Below are 21,845 nucleotides of genomic sequence, written 5' to 3'. Positions count from 1 at the left end.
CTGTTATGCAATGTTGGTCTCCTGCATGGGAGCTGCATAGTACTGTTGTGGTATATCTCTGCATGCAGCTATTCATGCTATGCTAATGGGATTTTGGATTGAAGCTTTTGTGTCTGTAAACACATTAATTGGAACAACAGCAGACATTAGAAGAACCATATTCTTCAGAGAACTTTGACACTACCCTCAATGAAGGTTATTCAGTGGTAGTTGTCTAGGTGTGATCAGATGGTCACTTTTTTTCCATCTCTCTCCCCCCCCCCCCAAATGTATCCTATAATTGTGCAAATATTCACCCTTTTTGGCTCACTGTCATTCCTTCCTCCCCTCCTGCAGCTTTAGCATCAGTTTTCCTTACCATTATTAGGTTGTCTTCCACAAAGGAGTAGTCAGATGGGCAATGCCAGCCAGCCAGAGGCTATAATAAACACTATGGGATGATATGCAGTGGATCCTTGGTATTTGCTGGGGTTTGGATCCAGAATCCCTGTGGATATCAACATCTGTGGGTGCTCAAGTCCAATTATATACAATGGCACAATTTATATAAATTAGCAAAATCAAAGTTTGCTTTTTGGATATTTTTTAAAAATATTTTCAAGCCATGGATGGTTGAATACAGTACTAGTAGATACAGTACTACTACATAGGCAATATGATTTGGCTATATCAAGATGCTACTGACAGCAAATAACCAAATCAAAAGGAAGGCAACATTTGTTGAAATGGTGAAAACTAACAATACACTTACACACAGAGAGGTGTTTGCCCTTGTTGATGCTATCTCAGATATACACAAAAATACCCATTTCACCTTTTGGTCTAGGCCTAAATGGCCCAATGATCAAGACAATGAGACTATTTGACAGACAATAGTCACTCAGTTGAGCATGGGTATAACTAGACTGTGGCTGGCATGTTACTTAAACGTTGGGTGTGCATTTAGAGACCATATGCCCCCAATCTTACAAGGACTGCGATGGTTTCCAAGTTGCTTCTGAGCAAAATTCAAGGTGCTAGTTTTGACTTATAAAGCCCTAAACAGCTTGGGGTCAAAATTTTTGAAAGTTCACCTCATCCCATATGAACCTGCCCAAACACTGGGATCTTAGAGGAGGCCCTGCTGCATGTCCCAACATCTCATAAAGTTAGGTTGGTAACTGTACACATAACAGGGCTTTCTCTATAACACCCCAACTATGGAACTCTCTACCAAAGGAAGTTAGGATGTCTCCCTCTCTTAAACAGTGCTGCACTGCATGGCCATTTGAAATTGCTCTATTTTAACTGTTTTAAAATAGTATTTTAGGACTGTTTTAGGAAGTTTTTGAAGGGTATTTTAACAAGTTTTTAATTTTCAAGATTTTGAAAATATTTGTACTCTTTTAATTTTTGATATTTGTTTATTGCCTCAGGAGCTATTTCAAACAAACAAATATTTTTGTTCATCAAGATTTACCGCATGAATATCATGCAGGAAGCAATATTTAATCACAGGAAGGTTTGGTTTCAGCATTAGGAAGTATCTGTTAACCACAAAGACATGTCACAGTCATGGAAGGTTGTGTGGAACCATAACCTTCAGAACGGTTGAGGAACTAGCTGCATGTGCTTATCACAGATGCTTAACCTGGAATAGCTGTGCTTGTCTCTTACTGAAAAAAGGAAATAATCTCATAACACCTTAAAAGATTAAAATGTTTATAATTGATTAGTTAAAGTTGATGGTGCCAGTCAGACTTTTCCATGGCTGAGCAGGGATGTGAGTCCTGTTTCCCAGTCACCCATTTGCCCTGGTTGGAACTGGGCAGATCTGGGTCACTGCACATCGAATCTGCTTGGAAAGAAGTGCCCACTACCCTTTACCTCGATCGATGCAATTTGCCCCTCTGAAGTTCACATTTGCGGTACCGCTTTAAAATGGAGCCTTCCAGCCCAATGCTACCTCCGAAGCCCTTGCCTTCCCCCATGCCATCCTCTTCCCGTAATAATAATAATAATAATAATAATAATAATACCTCACCAGAATGCCATCTCTGCATCCTCTTGCTTTCCCTCCGACTGTGACCCCAGAATGCCTTAAGATAAACATATACATATGTAGCAAAAGCATTCACATATTGTATCAATTTGCCAAATTGAAAGGGAAACATTTGTAACATTCACATTGTAGCATTCACATATTACACACAAAAAAATAATTTTAAAAAGTCTCTTGCAAAGTGAGGTGCCGTGCTGGCAGCAAGCAAATGAAAGGGAAATGTAGCACAAGCACACACATTTTATCAATATGTATCAACCTGTAGAACTATTCACATAGTCTGTCAAAAATAAAAATTACAAAAAAAAAAAAGGGGGGGGGGAGAGAAAAAGCTGCCTGCGAGAGGGGAGGCATGTTCTGCCCTCTGCCCTCCTTCTGACCTAATCCCTCCCCTGAACCTGAACCTGACCCTTAGTCCTGCTCCCTCCTCCTCCTCCTCCTCCCCGATTCTGCCCTTCATGGCACCCTTCCTCCTGCTCCTTCCTCCTCCTCAGCCCCAATGAAGGGGAGGCATGTTCTGCCCTCTGCCCTCCTCTGACCTAATCCCTCCCCTGAACTTGACTTCACATTCGCCAGCACCCAGTTTTTCTCAAAAGATACAGGTAAAACTCCACTTTCAAAGGACCCATGCCAAGGGGGATTTGCCCCTGAATGGGTGTGCAAGCCTCAAATTTGGGTGTAGAAGAACTGGGGCCAGTATGAACTTCCTGCTTTTAATCTGGTTTCTGAACTGGGGTAAAAGGTAGTCTGAATGGCCCCCTGGTCTCTCAAAGTCCTAGCCCAACATTCATACCTCTACAACACACTGACTTGCCCTTCTTTCTTAGGCCTCTTAGGCCTCTAACCCCACTCCTTTCTGATGCCTATGTCTAGAAGGTTAATTCAATTCCCACTAGAGGAACTGAATCCCATAATTTATCATATAGATTGTACACCTAAATTATTTCATTCTTCAGATCCGCAATTCAGACTTTTGCTGGATTGGGTGAACTGAACATTTCCTCAACAAGGAAGAATACAAACTTATTTCGTCTTGCTTCCCAACAGCTTAAACAGCCTCTTTCAGATATATGCATTTTTCATATGAAAGTACGTAATTTCCTCAAATACAGCTTAATTAACAGTGGCTTAGTTTTTCAAACCTCTGCGTACCAATTAAGTTTGTTTGTGTGATGTGGTTCAAATGTGTAGAATTGAGCCAAGAAGAGAATGCATCCTGTTTACTTTGCTATCTTCTTGCAGTAAAATATTTTCAAGGTTAATCTGCCCCAAATGTGACAGGGTTTTTGTACCCTCTCTCTTGTTTATTTCCGATGTTTTCAGTTACTCCTTCAGCCTGTCTTCTTTTTTCCTTAAGGAGTAATCAGTGCCAAGAACTTAACTCAGACCATCAGACTTACATTAAAATATAGTCAGCTCAGAAAGCTCGCTGTACAATTATATGTAGTATATTTGCAATGTAGCAAATTAACAAAAGTTCCCTCAGACAGAAATAACCCTATGTTCCCAAGGTATAAGACTTAACCTTACAAAATGTTTGCCACAAAAAATAATCCTCCAGATCCATCACATTTCAGTAACAGTCTCAAAATCAGTATGTAGAGATGTAGCCCATTTGCGACTAACTGAAAGAAGTTGGCAGCATAAACTTTCATAGACTTCAGTCTACTTCCTTAGATGCATCTCTTGTTGCCATCAAATGAGCCATAAACCCTAAAATGAACCCTAAAAACAGCCTTCCAAGGAGACCTCACTACCTTCCAAGGCAGCATATTTCACTGTCAAACAGCCCTTACCACGAGGAAGTTCTTCTTTGACCCCATTGCTCCATGGCCTAGTCTCTGGAACAGCAGAAAACAAGCTTGCTTCATCTTCAATATGGCCACCCTTCAAATATTTAAACATGGCTTATCACCCCTTAACCTTCTTTATTTAGCAAAAACATGGCCAACTCCCTAAGCCTCTCCTCACAGCACATAGTTTCTAGACCTTTCACCAATTTGGTTGCTCTCCTCTGGAGATGCTTTACCTTGTCAACATCTTTCTTGAATTGTAGTGCCCTCTGCTATCATACTTACTGTAAAATATTCTTTACAAATATATTTATCTTAAATCCACATATTACCTAATTCTGTTAAGCTATGGTCATAATTCTGTTATGATAGCCTCATGTTAATTTATAAGGGTAACATGGGAGAATTCATGTACTGTATATGTCTATTTTGTGTGTTTGTGTGTTAGATGCAAATGGACCACCCTTTTTCCTGTGGTCATTTCTAGGGAGTGGCCTTTCTTCTTTATGGCTCTTTGCCCTTGCATAATTTATATTTTGGCTACACTGGAAACCAATTGGAATAATTTGTACGGATATGGATGCAAACTATGAAATGTTAAAGAGTGCTTTTGGTCATTCATTTCTACAATTTTATAGTTAACAAATGCTTTCACTAAAAATGAAAAGCAGCAGCTCAGTGGTTATCAACCTTTCAGCCTCCAGATGTTTTGGACTTCATTTCCCAGATGTCCCAGTCAGTATGCTCATTGTTCAGGAATTCTGGGAGTTGAAGTCTCAAAAATCTAGAGGGCCAAAGATTGAGAACCACTGCAGTAGCTGAAAAACAAATGGTATCTGTGTACTTAATACATGGCAACATAAACTGGTATCTAAAAGAAAAGGCAGTGCGCAGATGTGCAACTGTATTTATGTATACATCTTAATTTAGTGCAGGTAAGTACAGCCACAAAGCTGAGATGTTTCTTTCTGAAGAACGAAAATGAAATGTTTCAGTACAGACTTTGCCACAGCAAGTGACTGATGTGTTTTAGTTAATTTTGCTGACAGATGTCAGACTGAATAGAAGCTCTTCTACTAAACTATCACTGGCATGACAGATTCTCATTAATTCAGGGAATACAATATAAATTTCTTCATCAAATGGAACTAATTGAAATGTGTCATTTTTTAAAAAAAAGTCACAGAGCTTCATGAGATGGCTCCTTATACACATACTTGCTTCTTTTCTTGAATAAATTAAAATCTAATTGCTCAATTTAGATTTGCATTTTATGTACTGAGTTAAAAGCTTGTTTTTTGAAGTTTAGTCTGTTCACCCATAGTATTGTATGTGGCTCCATTTGTGGTTTGAAAGTTAGAAATTAGACTTCATCTTCAAATGCGATATTACTTTTGTAAGGGGTGTGAGCATTAATCAAACATTTCCTAAGGGTATGGGGCACAGAAAAGGTTGGGAACCTCTGGCGTACACTCTCCCTCTCAAGGGCTAAAGTAAGTCTTTATATGGTTTCCAATTGATTTCCACCTAGGCAGCTGAACTTCAGGAGCCAAGCCTACTTTCCTCAGTAGTATAATGGCATTACAATGAAATCAACATCAAACAATCCTCTGTTAGATAGTATACGTTTATATGCTGAAGCCAATCTCAAGATTGTAAAAAAAGCAGGCTGAATTGCAGGAAAAGTAAATAACCCTATGATGAGAAATCTGAGCAAGACAGACAAGAGGCAATCTTGTACAAAATTCTAGCCACTTTAAACTCATAGTCAACATCATGAACATTGACAGGAACTGACAGGTAAGAGTGCAGGCAAAACATCTTTTAGTTGGGGGAAAATGGTTCATCTCCTTTTACCACTGAGATTAGAATCAAATTTAGTTTTATGAGCGGACAGAAGCCAAAGACCAATCACTGAACACATAAAGATGTGAATCATTTTTGGTACAGGGTTAGCTGTGTATCCAACCAGGAATAAATCCACTAGCTCAGTGATTCTCAAACTCTGGTTCTCCAGGTGTTGGACTTTAGCTCCTAGAAGCCCCATTCATCTTGGCCAATGGTATGGGATTCTGGGAGATGAAGTCCAAAATATTGTACCTGGAAGGCCAACGTTTGGGAATCGCTGCCGTAGCTAATGTTAGAATCCAGATCCCATCAGACCCAGCCTGAATGAGAACTCTAGTCCAAATCTGGAAGGCAGCAGTTTCCCCATCCATGCCTGAGTCTCACTGGAACCTTTGCACAGGATTGGCCCCACTGAGATTGTGTGCACTGTATTAGCACAATCAGCAATTCAGATGTTGGCCATCAATAATTTTCCAGGTAACAATATGCTTCCCTGTGACAGGCATTGTTTGCATTGCTCTGGAGAGGAATATAAGGGTGAGACATGTTATGTGTTCTTGTGCCTCTTTCAACATATGTATGCCTGGATGGCTTACTTTCTGAAGGATCACATGAGATGGATCATACTGCCCTTGTTCTCAACCTATGCTAGATTCTCGTTGGCCTGGTAACAAATTGGGAAAAGTAATTAGAAGTGAATGATGCTCTGATACAGGAGTGATGGTGTCCCCCTCTGTCCTCCAAGAAAATAGGTACTCTTGCTTATAAGCTGTGGGAAGCTCCCACACACCTTGGATCCCTTCTGGGAGAAGGGCACCATACAAATGAAGTAAATAAAAAAAAAAATGTACACTGGGAGCAGCCACCTTCCATTTAGCACACATAACTTTTTGGGATTCCTGTGCTGCTAATTGTTTTTAGAGTCAAATTTTAACTTGAAAAAGTGGTTTTACAGTACTGTCTTCTTGGCACTGCAAGTTTCTTGTTACTGAAACTTAAACGTAAAGAATGCATGCATGATACCATAAATATGCTGATGGGAGTCAACAGAATTCTTTCTACCTAAAGTCTGGCTTCAGATATTATCAGTGATTTACGTGCACACATCTGTAACACACATTTTGTTTGTCGTTGACGTTGTATAGCATCCATCTTGCATTTATTTGTTCCTCACTAGATGCTAATTCTTGTGTTCTCTATGTACTCGACTGCTTTTTTATCACCAGGATGATCACTCAAATGCTCTTCTAAATGCTTCACTTCTGAATGTGCACCTCCAATTTTTGCAGAGCTTCTTGTCTTTCAGTCTGTAATTAGCTGTTGTTAGGGAATAGTTACTGGTTGTCACACCTCCCTCCCTTAATGTGATTAACAGATATATTTAACACCTAGCACATCCTCTGTGGTTGACAAAACAAAATGGAATTAAGATTAACAGGTTGCTATACTGTTCTGTTAGGAACAAACAGACAAACAAACAAAAGCCACGGTGCAGTAACAGCTTTATTAGGAACAGGCAAAAAGTCTCTCATGAGCAAGCTTGTAGAATTTTGTAAGACAAGAAGTTTTCCAAAGGAAAAAAAGGTTAATAAATCAAACACAATATTTGCTCATTTTCAATCTTTAACAATTTTAAGGTGGAGTTGTACAGCAGTAATAACTGTGGACAAACCTCACTTGGAATAATACAGCTTTTATGACATACACAAGCCTACTATTACAAAAGAAGAGTAAGCGGCTTTTCCCGCAAATGTGAAAATATAAAAGCTAATTGTCAAACATTCACAAATAAGGACTTTCCAGTTGTGGGAGATAACTTATGGAACAGCTTCCCAAGAGAAGATGATCTTTTATGAACCTTTGTCCTTCTTTTGACTGAATTCTTCAAAGACTATTTTATCCTGAGACAAATTTTCTACTTCTACTTTTGATGTTTCTAGTTAGCTTGATATAGTTGTTATGTTTTTGGTTAGCTGCTGTTACAGTTTTTAAATTTTATTTTACGATGCTGCTCTACTGTTGTTGCATTTTTAGTTTATTAACTTTTTTAAATTGTAAGTTACACACACACACACTCTATAGGCAACATTTGTAACCACCCGCATCAGAAAACATGCAAGAAAAAAATAGATGTTATTTCTATATGTAGTTACATCCATTCATGGCACACATTTACAGTAAAAATAAAAATAAAAGGTAATACAGGTTGAGTTTCTTTTAACCAAAATGTTTGGGTATAGATGTAATTTGCATTTTTGAATATTTGCATATACATAATGAGATGGCACCCAAGTCTAGATATGAAATACATTTGTTCATTTTCTGAAGGTAACTTTATACATTTTAAAAATAATTTTGTGCATGAAACAAAGTTTATGTACACTGAACCATCAGAAAGCAAAGGTGTCACTATCATAACCACTCGTGGACAATGCTGGATTTTGCAATTCCAGATAAGAGAGAGTCAACCTGTAAAGTATTTGCTTTAAATTAATTTGAAATACCTTTTATTTTCCCATGCCTTTTCCCAGTGCTAGTAATTTAGGACTAGCTCTAAGGGAATGAGTTTTAGGAAATCAATAATGAGGAAATGTGAATAAAAGCAGCTAAATGAAGTTACAGCTCTGCAACATAACAATGAAACATATTTTGGATGTTAAGGAGCCTGAAGAACTATTTTCCAAGGGCTACAAGTTGAACTATTCCTTTTGAAATATTAGCCTTAGAAGAGGTCAGAGAGCCCTGTTAACCTGAGTAGTATCTTCAAGGTAACTTTAAGCACAAAGTTTACATAGTAAGCAAGCAAGAAAAAGCAATCATAAAAGCCAGACTTCAGAAACCATTTGTGCTCCTAGTTCTAAGATGATCCATGTAAAAGGAGACATTTATTCTTTTCCTCTAAATGGGCAAGGCAGGAATCAGGATCAAGATATAACAAGAAAGGATGAACATCAACTACTACTTAATTTAATGATGATTTTTTTTTTTGGTGGGGGCGGGGAGCCTAGATAGAACTGATCACTCAGTACTTTCAGGACTTGGAAAACACAGAGTGGCCTGTCAGGGGAAATTGCTTGTCACTGAACACAGCAAGAGAGTTGCCTTCTGCTATTCAGTGGGTTACTGTTGAGGATGATTTGCTTCCTGCCACCTTATCAGTCTGTGTGAGAAAAGCAGCTGGTTTCAAGCACAGCCAGATTGATCTTGTGTATGATGCTTAAAATGTAGTCCTTGTTGAAGCCAGTCTGTCAAATGCCTTCCTACTCACATGTGCTGCAGTTGCCTCCTCTACTCACATAAGTAGGTGGGTATCAGTGGCTCCGATTATATAATGTGGGTAGTCTAGCTGTGCTCATCACTCTCTTTTCAGAAAACACCAAACACATCACATGGGGGGCATTAATCCAAACTGCTTGTAAATTAGGGTTTTGCTTCTTATTAGTGAACATTGAAGCAACACTATAAATCTGGAGGTGTAAATAACTGCATAGAAACAAAGGGAGGGGATTGGACTATAATTCCCAGAATTCCGCAGTCAGTATAGCCTGCAGCCATACTGTTTGAATCCTGGGAACTGCAATCTAAAATAATAACCTTTTAAAGCTCTGGACAAAGCCTGTTCTCTTACAGCAAGTTCCACTTCTATGGTTGCTTATTTTTTTCTTTCTTGACAGTTTCCCAACTTTTTCTATTGATTTCTGTCCAATGTACACTTCCTGGCAACATTGTGATGAAGAAAGCTTTGTAATTCTACAAGCTATTAAATGCCAAGTTGACCATCATTATAATGGGCAAGAGGGTGATGACATATGGTATGGTAACCTTTAAAAAAATGTGTGAGGTGGAGTTTTTCTCAGCCTGGTGCCCATCAGCTCCAGCTAACAGAGCCAGTCATGAAGGATCATGGGTTCTGGAGTACAAAATACCTGAAGGGCACTAGGTTCAGGATGGCCAAGAAGACACTGAACTTTCTTACAAAATCCATGTTGGTGGAACCTAGTGTCAACATTAAGTAAAGGTTTTGCCATCAGTACTAGAAAACAATCACATTAAAATAATATTAATGACTTTTTCAGGATGGTGGTGGTGGAATAATGAGGTACCTTCAAGGGTACATGCTGTAGACAAATCTATCACATTAATAGATCAACGGGAGCAAATAGCAAACCATACAGTGGTGAAACATTAAGTATTATTGTGGAAATCCAATGGGGGGAGGGACTTCTCTGAAGTGAAAACATGTCAAGAGATGTAATCCTTAATGTGTAGTTTGGTCCTCACATTTCCCCCACTTTTTAAACAACTCTTTGGTACTTCCCAACATAAACAGATCAAGCTGAAGCAACAACATAACAATACTGTCCCAGATAAAGAAACTTGGGAGAGGCTGATGTTTGCAGAACAGATGAGCCAATGGAACCACCATTCAAGCAAATGAAATGTGTTGCTAAAGAAGCACAGGCTTAAAAGCAGAACCAAGCAAACATACTCCAAGCCATTTTCTATGTGCAAGTTGGAAATACTGGACTGGAAAAGGCAAACTGGGTGACAAATGCATGTAGGTGAGTAAAAGGTGCCAGTACTAGACAGAGAGGTGTTTTGGGCTGTACTGCCACCCATCATCACCATGCCACATGTCACCCTTTGGGGAAAATAGGCTGCCCAATCTGTACCTCAGCTAGTTGTACAGCTTCTCATCCTCTGTTCTGTCATAAGGCATCTACATCACTGAACACTCACATTCGGATTCAAGTAACTTGGCCAAATTGAGCACTTGGGCTGTTCTGTGACAGAGGGTAACAGAAATTGATGTAATGGTGCCAACCTGATACTGTGATAAAAGTGCATGAATGGTTTAAGTGAAGGCAACTAAGAACAGAAATGATTCCCATGCAAAATAGCAGAGGAAGTAGAAACTATAGAGGAGGTGAATTACTAGAATTAGGCTTTCTCCCTTTTGCCATGCATTGCAACTGCTATGATCACAATGTAGATTGAAAACTGGTGCAGAAACTGCTATTATCTATAACATGGGCAAATATGCCACTTGAAGGTAGGTGGGCATGCTAAAAGTATGCCTTGCATAGAGAAAGGGATGGCAGGTTGAGCGTTCAGCTGTCATCCACTACATCATTTCCCCAGCCCCCCTCTCAGTGTTTCAGGCCAGTGACGGGAACTAACAAACTAAAATCAACTTGGACTGAATTCACATGTTTTACCTCTACATCACCCAAATGTTCATGATTGAAAAATATGGAGACTTCTTGAGGAATCCATTGTTCTCTGCCTACAAAGAGGCATGTGACCTCACTAGAATGGAGACATGTTTGATTTCAAAAGAGGGGTCCCTGTTGAGATGCAAATGGACTTGCGAAAGCTTGCAACAAGTATATTGTGTATTTCAGTTGGCCAATAAAGGTATCACTAATGGATTTTTGTTTGTAAAACCAACCAAGATATGGATTAATTTGCCAGCATTAAGCAGCAGCTTAAGAAAATGTATATTTTTAATGAAAATGATTGATTTTGAGATTTCAGTATTAATGGCGGGTTACAAACCGCCAAAAAATACGTATGGAATACGTATTAGGGTTAGGAAGGGGCGGTGCTTCAGCACCCCCCTAACCCTAATACGTATTCCATATGTACAACATGGCGGCGGCCCTTCCACATGGGGGCCGTCATCTTTACGTATCGGATGCATAGCGTCCAGACGTGTTGCGGCGCTAATGATGTCGCGAGTGCGCTAGCGGCGCCTCGCGACATCATTAGGGCGCCGCAGAAAGAAGCTCCATTTTGGAGTTTCTTTTTTGCTCCGCAAGGGAGCCGCGCGGTGTGGCTGCGATGGCTCCCTTACGGAGCAAATGGCGGCGGCGGCGGCAGACCTCCTCAAAGTGGCGGTCTATAACCCGCCAATGTTTCTCCAGAATTTTGAAAGGGATGATGGTGCACTTCTTTTTATCAAGATGATCCACCTGCCTCAGAATAGTGGCTTTGGAAGCTCTTAACCCAGGGACTTTTGTTAGGATTGACGTAGGGATCAACAAGCTAAAGAAACAGTGATAATAAGGACATGTGTTTAGAAGGAAATATGGAAAGCAAGATAAGGGATTTTGGTGGAATGGGTTAGAAATAGCTTAATTTGTTAAGCTTTTCCCACTTCTTGATTCACCCAACAGTAAAGAACAAACTACCCCCATTAATAGTTTTTTGTGGGTTTTTCGGGCTATATGGCCATATTCTAGCCCGAAAAACCCACAAAAAACTATGGATGCCGGCCATGAAAGCCTTCGACTTTACCCCCATTCACTTCCAGCAGTTTTATCACATATGTTGAGAAGAAACTATGTCTGAGGATGCCAAGTGGTTGTGGTGGGGAAGATTACAGAATAATAGACTTTTCTATCCCAGGAACTACCCTGAATGTCTACCAGGAAGATAAGAATAACTGAATTTTTCCAGGTGTTCCTGTTGCTCATCCATGCCATTTTTATATAAGTGTGCACTATTAAAATGGTGACTTTTTACCTATCTTACTTTAAATTGAGCAAGAGCCAGCTACGTTTCATGACACATCAACAGAAAAGGTAGAATCTACCAAAACTACTTACATATCATCCTGAGAGCTTCTTGTATCAGGCAGGATAAAGGTATTTTAACACTAAATACAGAAGGAGCAGAGAATGTTTGTCCCTCTAGATGATTTGGCTTGCAACTATCATCAGCCCCACCAGAATGGCCAATGATAAGAGACCATAGATGCTGCACTGCCAAGCATTTTCTCCATCCTGATCTACACAATACTGCCAATTTCTTAATCATTTTCTCCATTAACTTTAATCCTTACAGTTATAAAATCCATTTTTAAACCTACACAGTACCTCAAGCCAGACATCATACTAACATTTTACTACTTTTATGTCAGGCAGAAATAAATTTTGCCCCACTGTACAAAACGTTCAGTGGCCTGAGCACTTTATCCTTTATAGTCACAGTTATACATGAAAATTTAGACATAATAGGAATTAGTCACTTCGGTCTGTACACCGCAAGGAGCAATTATTATCCACAATGCAGAAGAGATGGGCAGAGGAACTGTCAGTAAATATTTTCTGAAAAATGACTTACATGGATTGAGTTCATGCTGAATTTTTCATCTGCTTTCAGTAAATGGGAAGTATTAATAACCATGGAGCAAAAATATACAATGTATATAAAAGACATGTGGGGATTGTTTTTTCTTCTAAATTTGTGATGAATTCCACGAACAGCTGTATTAGGTAAGACACACAATGCAGACCTGTAGAAAAAGCAACAACTTTTGCTTGAGGTTTAGGATTAGTATGCTTGTTGGGACTTGTCAGAGTTCTCTCATCCCTCATCTCCTGTCCCTCAGGGGCTGTAGCAGTCTGAAATCCTTAAAATAAACTTTTTAGCCTTCTTTTTCTATGATTCCTCTTTGTCCATGTTACTCTTGCAGACAACACCGTTCTTTGACTAAAATGGGCAAAAGAATCCCTTTTGTTATTTCTAGTCAATGATTAGAGATAACTGTGGGCACTTTCCGAATCTACCAGCTCTTGAAAGAGTTACTTATCTCACTTGTGACTTTGCCGATGCTGCCTTTTCCCCAATGAGGGAGAGATGATGCAGGTGAATCTGCATCAACTTTACTGGCCAAAGAGCTGATTTGCAACAACCTTTCACCTGTAAAGAGTTATGAGAGAGAGAATACCTAAGAAGATAGGAAGCACATCCAGAAAGCCCTAAGTTCAATGCCTGGCATTTTCAGCTAAAGGATCTGTACTAGCAGAACTGGCAGAAGTCTTTCTCTGAGATACTACAGAATAGATTACTTTTGTCTATTCTTAGTTCCAGAAAGAACGTCTGTGGAGAAGGGGAAGAACCCACTAGAGTTATTCAGGCCACAAGGTTATGGCTACTCATTTTATTTTCTGCATCAATCAATTTGGGATAATATTTTCAGGAACCAGTGCTGGGAATTAAAAACTGTTGAAAATCTATTCAGAAAGTGTAAGAGAACGGCACATTATTTCCAAATGTGGAGAACGCCCGTGAACGTAGCAAAGGACTTTAAAGAATTTTTTACTTGAAACATCACACGTTCTCATTTGCAGTTTAATTTTCAAAACCCTAAACCAAGCTGGGTGATATGTGCAATAGTATAGTGCCACAAGTTGTACTCTCATCATGCCCCCTTCCCCAATGTTAGCCAAGAAAATTGTATATCAAAGATAAATGGAATTTATGTAGCACAGTACAAACAGGAAATAAAAAGAAAGTAGTCACTTGCCTCTGTTAAGAAAACCCTCTCAGCTACCCCCCCACCCCCAGAAAGTATATTCCCTCAAGAAAGCATTAGCAGATTAGCAAATCCTCAGAGCAAAACAGTCTTACCCAAATTAATGAACATCACTTTACCATCAAGCATTATGAACTGGCAAACAGTCCTAGAAAAAGGTACCATTCACCACAGGAAACTGGCAACAGTTACAAGCTTTCATTATAGTCATGCCTTTCTTTCATCTCTTAGTTGCTGGCTACAAACCACCAAATCCAGTTGGGCTCTCCTACCCACATCAGCATTCATCTCTGCAATCGGTAGCAAGAGTAGAGGACAAAAGATTCTTTCAGTCATGTGTGCAACATCTCAGGGTCTGGATACATTGTCCTAAATGTCAGATTTATACGTGGCTCCCTGGAGTGATAGTGCTTGGGTACACGATGCTGAAATGGAAGACCAAAATAAGCAGATCCCATATATTCTAAATTTTTCTATAGGAGTTTAGAAGAAGAAAAACGCCCCCCCCCCCCTTTTTGTGAATGAAAATTTTACCATGCTCATAAATTGTACAGGCCAAAAAGCTAAGATTCTTCATATCTTTTAATATACATATACTATATAATATCTGTATGTACCATGACTGTATGTATGTAGTCATGGTGGCCACACGACCATCTGAGCAGTCCTCAGACAACACTGGCTCTTCAGCTTAGAAATGGAAATGAGCACTGCCCCCTCCAGTCAGTTATGACTAGACATTCATGTCAAGGGACTACACCTTTTACCTTTATGTACCCATAGTCCCAAATCTCATCTTCTTTCTGTTTTCTAGTCATTATTTCCAGAAACTACTACTCCATTGTTTTCATTCAGACTATTTCTTCCAGGTAACCAAGCAGTGACATTTCATTGTTTTGGTACCAGAGTTTTATCCCACCATTAAGGATTTAGGAAGTTTAAAATAAAATCTTCATTTAATGCATGCCATGCTTGAGAAGCAATCCAGGCCCACAGGAAGCAGTTTCACACAGCTTCCCATTTTAAAGGCACTAAGTCAATTGTTATTAACTCTTAGTCACAGGTTTACTAGTGGGCATGCAGGAGTAAGGTTCACCATCAGTGCTTAGACTAAATATGACAAAACAAAATAGACTAAATATGACAAACAGCTACTGGGCAACAGCAGTAGTTGCAGGTTACACTGGTTGAGGATGTCTCAGAGACAATAGCACAGACACCATAATTAATACTTGTTAGCCTTATGCAGAAGGAGACATAGAAAACACCTCTTGAATATTGTTTACTGAAAAAACCCTATGTTGAGAACGAAAAATAAAACAAGAGATAGTGCCAGAAGATGAAACTCACAGGTTGGATGGCACTCAATCGAGCTACTGGGATAGGCAGAGGACACACACGAATAGCACTGTGGCTAATGATGCCACTGAACTCAGGCCAAAAGGGCATTCATCTGATGATGTGCTCAGAGGTAAAAGGAAAGCCCATAGCTGCACAACACATATTACAGCAACATGGAATGAGAGAATCATGAATCAGAGAAAGATAAATAAAGGGGAAAAAAAAAGGGGGGGGTAAGAAATGGAAGTATAAACATTGTAATACTTGGAATAAGTGAGCTAAAGTGTACAGAAAAGGACATTCTGAGTCAGATAATCACACAGTGTTTTACTCAGGAAATGGATGGCATTAAAAGTGAGGAGAGATGCAGCAAAGTCAAAGGATGATATGCAAAGTCTAATGGAATAATATTAATATAGCCATAATCCAAACTTCTGCTCCAACTACAGAGGCAGAAGAAAAAGAAATTGAAAACTTATATGCAGGAGCTCAGAAGGAAATTGATCACACACCCAAATAGGATTTCTTGTTAATCATACCAATACAAAAGCAGAAAACAGAGCAGAATCAAAGGCTGTAAGAAAATCTGGCCTAGGATTAGCAAATGAAGCAGAAGAGTGCCTGACTGAGAGCAAAAAACAGAAATGACTGAGAGCAGGACAGGGAGGCCAATTTGGTCATCAGTAACACATTCTTCAAGCAACCGAAGAGGCAACCTGATGGCCAATATAGAAGTAAAATAGACTACTACAGTTGGAAGCAAAAGGTAGAGAAGTTCCATTCTCTTTGCAAAAACAAAACCAGGAGCAGATTGTGGCACAAACCATGAACTGATAATATCAAAAAATAGAGTAAAGCTAAAGAAGAATACTAAATGAACCACTGTGCCAAAAGTTGAAGAACATCCCCATAGAATTTAAAGATCATGTAAAAAAGATAAGACCATGCCCCATATTATTCTATAACAGTGTGTACATGTGGATGGGCTGATGCAGATGTGTGCATATCACCATTTAATAATATGGGATATGACTTCCACTTTTTTTACATCCATGGGGGATTCCAGAACCAAACTGCTGTGGGTGGGAAGAGCCCTCTATATTAGCATGGTTAAGCCTAATTGACCAGGGCCACAAAAACTCTGGAGTGAAGCCATGAATATTGTGAGGGAGAATGCAGACAGACATTATCTGCAGCAAAAAATAAAGGGAAAGCTTAATGGCTGACACATGAAATTCTATAAGCATTCTAGGACAGAAGAGAAGCAAAAGTAAAAGGGGCCAGAAACAGAACACTGGCTATAACTGTATGTTGGATAACTGGGTGCATCGAAGAATTTAAGAAGAAAATCAGCCAGTGCTTTAAAGATTATAGCAAAGATACAGTGGGCCCTCTGTACTGGTGGGCTAGCAATCTGTGGATATGACCAGCCATAGATCATCTTGTCCCATATTATTGATGAAAATTATGGATTGCTCTGAAATAAATAGGTGTGCCATAATATTTGATTATTCTGATGCATATTCTGTACTCAGGATAAGTACAGTTTCATCGGTACAGAGTACAGAGAAACAGTATGGTTCTCAATTGGCAAGTTGTCAGGAAAGCTGCATATTATCATACAATCTGTTTAACTTGTATGCGGAATGTATCATACATAAAGCAATATCACTCAAAGGAAAGAGATGTGAAAATTAGAGGAAGGAATATTAAAATATGTGGATGACACTCTACTATTAGCAGAAAATAGCAAAGACTTGGAACAATCACTGAAGAAAGTCCAGGAACAAAGTGCAAAGGCAGATTTGCAGTTGAACATTAAGAAAAAAATAACAACCACAGATATTTACATAACTTTAAGGTAGACAGTGAAGATACTGAAATAGTTCTATGTAGGACCTAGACAAGATCTTGAGGTGTAAAGACATATCATTGAATACCAAAGTCAGGATATTCTATGCCATCATATTTTCTTTTTATATGTATGGTTGTGGACAATGAAGAAGATGATAGGAAGGGAATCAACTAATTTGAGATGTGGTGCTGTTAAAAACACAAATAAATGGGTCCTAGAGCAAATCAAGTCTGAACTCTCCCTAAAAGCCAAGATGATTAAACTGAAAATGTCATACTTGGGCCACTATCATGAGAAGACATAACTCACTAGAAAAGACATTAGTTCTTGGTAAAGTAGAAGGAAAAGAGGAAGACCACATTGCAGATGGAACAATTCAATCAAGGTAGCCAAAGCCTTGAGTCTGCAAGACCTGAGCAGGGCTTCTCAGGGAGATAGGGTAACTTGGAGGTCTTTCATTCATAGGGTCGCCATAGGCTGAAGTCAACCTGACAGCGGTTAACTACAACAAATGCTTAGATAGTCTCACCTGCCAGTCTTCTTGAGTTGCTCCTTCCATCATTAGTAAAGTTCCATGATCCAGTGGTACATGCACTCTTTGCACATAAGTGTAGTCATTGTTCTCCTCCTGAAAAGAAAAAACATTAAGTATGCATATAAACTTCACCTTTATTGTATAAAAGGTGTTTCTAGACTAGCCATTCTCTAGCACAGAATACTATTCAACATGTGTCATGCATTTCCTCTAAAACATTATAGATGTACCAGTTGTATCCTCTACAAAATACTGGAAGGTAGATTAGGCCAACTGGTATGAGATGACCTGGTGAGCTTCAGAACTGGTAACTGTCTCATAGACTTGCTAAGATACAGAATATAGCACATATGATAAAGTTAAATTTGAAGGTCCAGAGAAATCTGGATGCTTGAACACAGGTCTACTGAAAGATGGAGATGTCTTTTTGTAATGACAAAGTTGGTTCTATTATTTACTTATTAGTAGGAGACATACCCAGCTTTGCTTGAGTTAATTACTAGGGTGTCCCACCAGTGAACTCCCTAAAGTGAATTTCATATGCACCACCCAGTTTATATTGTAATACATCCCATCCCAAACATGCCTCTCAAATCAAGTAAATGAAACGCACAGATATAGGATGGAGGACACCTGGCTGAACGAGACTACATGTAAAAGGGATCTAGGAGTCCAAGTAGACCACAAGTTGAATATAAGTCAACAGTGTGATGCAGCAGCTAAAAAGGCCAATGCAATTTTATGCTGCATCAATAAAAATATAGTGTCTAGATCAAGAGAAATAATAGTGCTACTGTATTCTGCTCTGGTCAGGCCCCACCTGGAATACTGTGTCCAGTTCTGGGCACCACAATTCAAAAGGGACATTGAGAAACTGGAGTGTGTCCAAAGGAGAGCGACTAAAATGGTGAAGGGTCTGGAAACCATGTCCCATGAGGAACAACTTAGGGAGCTGGGGATGTTTAGCCTGGAGGAGAGAAGGTTAAGAGGTGATATGATAGCCCTGTTTAAATATTTGAAGCGATGTCATATTGAGGAGAGAACAAGGGTGTTTTCTGCTGCTCCAGAGACTAGGACCCAGAACAATGGATGCAAGCTACAGGAAAAGAGATTCCACCTCAACATTAGGAGGAACTTCCTGACAGTAAGGGCTGTTCGACAGTAGAACACACTCCCTTGGAGTGTAGTGGAGTCTCCTTCCTTGGAGGTCTTTAAGTAGAGGCTGGATGGCCATCTGTCAGGGATGCTTTGATTGAGAGTTCCTGCATGGCAGGGGGTTGGACTGGGTGGCCCTTGGGGTCTCTTCCAACTCATATTCTATGATTCTATGAAATGGTAGAGTGTCACAGAGTCCCTTGGAATCTCCACGAATAGACACCGTGCTGAACAGGATGCTAACTATGAACCAGCTAAAACTGCTTCCCCAGCATGGGAAGCTCAGAGGATTGTCCCCAAAGTTCTGATACCTTCCCCAGATCAGCTATTGTTTTTCTTGCTGCAGACAGAACAGAGGAGACTGGAAAGTACCTCCATCATCCTGCTGCATTTTAGCCAGGACTTGAATCACAGTGCATTCAACAGTGTGTGTGTTTGTGTATGGGTATATTTACATATATAATCAACCATCACTAAATTCAATGAAACTGAATGCCACCATCACAGTATCAAAAATTGTATAGGTTATTAAGAAAATTAAATTGAAAAAGGCCCCAGGACCAGATGGCCTTCCAGCCCTTTATTATAAGTACAAGGTGTTTTTGCCAATAGACAATGAACTCTAATTGATTTCTGGAAAAATCCCAGAATCTTGGAAAAGCATGAATGTATCTTTGATACCAAAGAAAGATAAGGATTTGTTGGATCATAAAAACTGTAGACCTACTTCTTTGTTAAACAATGATTACAAAATTTTTAGATCTATCTTGGCAGAGAATTCATATGAAACTACAAAAAATAAGTGAAGATCAAAGTGGCTTTTTTTTTACCTACGAGTTAATTGGGAGAAAATATATTGTGCATTAGATATTGTAGAATATCCGGATAAGCATAATGAGAAACAAGCAATTTTGATATATTTGGATGCAGAGAAAGTGTCTGACAATATAAACTGCATGTTTATGATAAAGATTTTGGAAAAAATGGACCTTAGCAATATGGATCTCAAAAGTCACATGTATTGATAAATGAAGATTGTGAGACCAGACAAAGTTGTCCATTTTCCCCTTTTCTTTTTATACTTACTCTGAAAGTGGTGAATACAGCTATCAGAGAAGATGAAGTTATCCAGGGAATAAATATTAAAAGTTACTGTTATAAATTGAGAGCATTTGCCAATGACCTGGTGATTTCCTTGAGAACCCTTTGGGTAGTATTGAGAGGTTAATGAAAATTAAAAGGATTATGGTGACCAGGCTGGCTTGAGAATAAATCAAAACAAAACAGTAATCATGTAAAAAATGCGAGAAAAGATCAGATGCTATTAACAGAAAGAACAAGGTTTAAAGTTTAAAAAGTTAAATATTTGAAAGTAGATATTTCTAATATTAACTCCAAATTATTTCAAAATAATCATGTTAAAGTTTGGAATGAAGTCAAACAGAATGTAATGAAATGGAGTTAACTGAGATTGTCACTTCTGAGTAGGCACTATCAGTTATAAGGATGAACGTGTTGTCTAAAATGTTATTTTTATATAAACAATACCCACACTGCAGCCACAGGCTCTCTATATAGCTGTACCCCCAATCCCCAAAACTTGGTGAAAAGAGCTCATCTAACAGGCAAGACCAGTAGGGGTGTTTTCTGTGAGTGTGGTGGAAGAGACAGCATAAAGTGAGCTTGGGTTGGTTGGGTTAAACCTCCCCAGCTCTGGGAAGTCTTTTGGAAGAGCATATTGGATCAAGGGTGAGAATCAGTTGGGGTAAGACTGTTCCGCATGTTTGACCTTAGTGGAGGCTTGCTTGTGTGTGCATTAGTATCTATTGTTTTAATGTAGTCTGGTGACCTTCTGTCTATTTGGTCAAGGCTGATTGTTTGTGTAAGCTGAGTATAAATGTGAGTGTCTGCTCATTAGCAGGCTGTTGTTATTGTTTGTGGCCCCAGGTTCGCTTTCTGCGCACCTGTTCATAGGGAGGTGGGGCTTCTGCTGAGAGGAAGTGAATCAACAGACATGGTGGAGGGAGGGGCTAGCAGCCACTAGCTCTCTACACAGCTGCAGCCCTAGTCCCTGGAGCTCAATGAACAGAGGTCAGCTAACAGACAAGACCAACAGGGCTGTTAAGTGGGGGAATTTTGAGGGGGAGGTTCTGAGTTCTTTTTCAGTGACAACTTAAGATTACTGAATATGGACAGCTAGGGAGCTGCTGCAATCACTTGCAACAGCTGTGATATGTTTGTGTTCTTGCCAAAGGATGTGGGTAGCTTCACCTGCACCAATTGCAACTTGATTCCACTGTTGGAAGAGAAGGTCCATCAACTTGAGGCTCATTTATCCACTCTGCAGCATATTAGGAGGCATGAAGATTTCTTGGAGAGAATGGAGCAGACTATGCTGGTTGAGAAACACACAAAGGATGACTCTGGGGGAGGAACTCAGTTCCCACACACAGCAGACAGATAGCTAGAGGATGTGGCATGTAGAAGGACCAGGGGTCATTCTGTGAGTTTGGAACTAGGAAAGTGATCTGAAGCACTTTCCCTTATCAGTAATGACAAGGAGAAACAAAAAGAGCAGCCGTGTCGGCCCTCAGAGAATGTGCACGAGACCTTGGAAGGTTCAGCACATGGAATGGCCTCTGTAAACCTCAGAGAAGGTGTGTGGTGGTGGAAGGGGACTCTCTGCTGAGGCATACAGAATCAGTAGTTTGTAGACCTGAAAAGATTTCTTGAGAGTATGCTGTCTTCCTGGGCCAAAAATTCACCCAGAATATCTACAGAACTTTCAACTGAGCCAAAACTCAAAAGGGGCATGTACAAAAAATGGAAAAGGGAGGAAATCATAGAAAAATTTAAACAAGTAGCCAACTCATGTAAGGAGAAAGCCAGAAAAGTTAAAGCATAGAACAAGCTCAGGTTTGCTAGAGAGGCTGAAAACAATAAAAGGAGTGCTT

General features: G+C 39.5%; 1 protein-coding gene across 5 annotated transcripts in view; it reads right to left on the bottom strand.

The window, feature by feature from the left end:
* Positions 1-7,167: 7,167 nt before the first annotated feature.
* Positions 7,168-21,845, bottom strand: part of ALKBH3 (alkB homolog 3, alpha-ketoglutarate dependent dioxygenase) — a 60,760-nt gene continuing 46,082 nt past the window's right edge. For all 5 annotated transcript variants that reach the window (XM_089521476.1, XM_089521475.1, XM_089521478.1 and 2 more), the window contains 2 exons: positions 17,731-17,829; positions 7,168-14,430 (listed from right to left, as the gene is read on the bottom strand). In XM_089521476.1, the coding sequence (XP_089377602.1) occupies positions 14,338-14,430; positions 17,731-17,829 (192 nt within the window). In that variant the 3' untranslated portion in view covers positions 7,168-14,337. The remainder of the gene's footprint in view (positions 14,431-17,730; positions 17,830-21,845) is intronic.

The sequence above is a fragment of the Sceloporus occidentalis genome, unplaced genomic scaffold, assembly GCF_023333645.1.
Source record: "Sceloporus occidentalis isolate IW3139 unplaced genomic scaffold, rSceOcc1.0.p SCAF_4, whole genome shotgun sequence".
In the NCBI taxonomy this organism is placed as follows: Eukaryota; Metazoa; Chordata; class Lepidosauria; order Squamata; family Phrynosomatidae; genus Sceloporus; species Sceloporus occidentalis.
The sequence above is the reverse complement of the archived record's forward strand: the minus strand, read 5'-3'. Positions and strand labels throughout refer to the sequence as shown.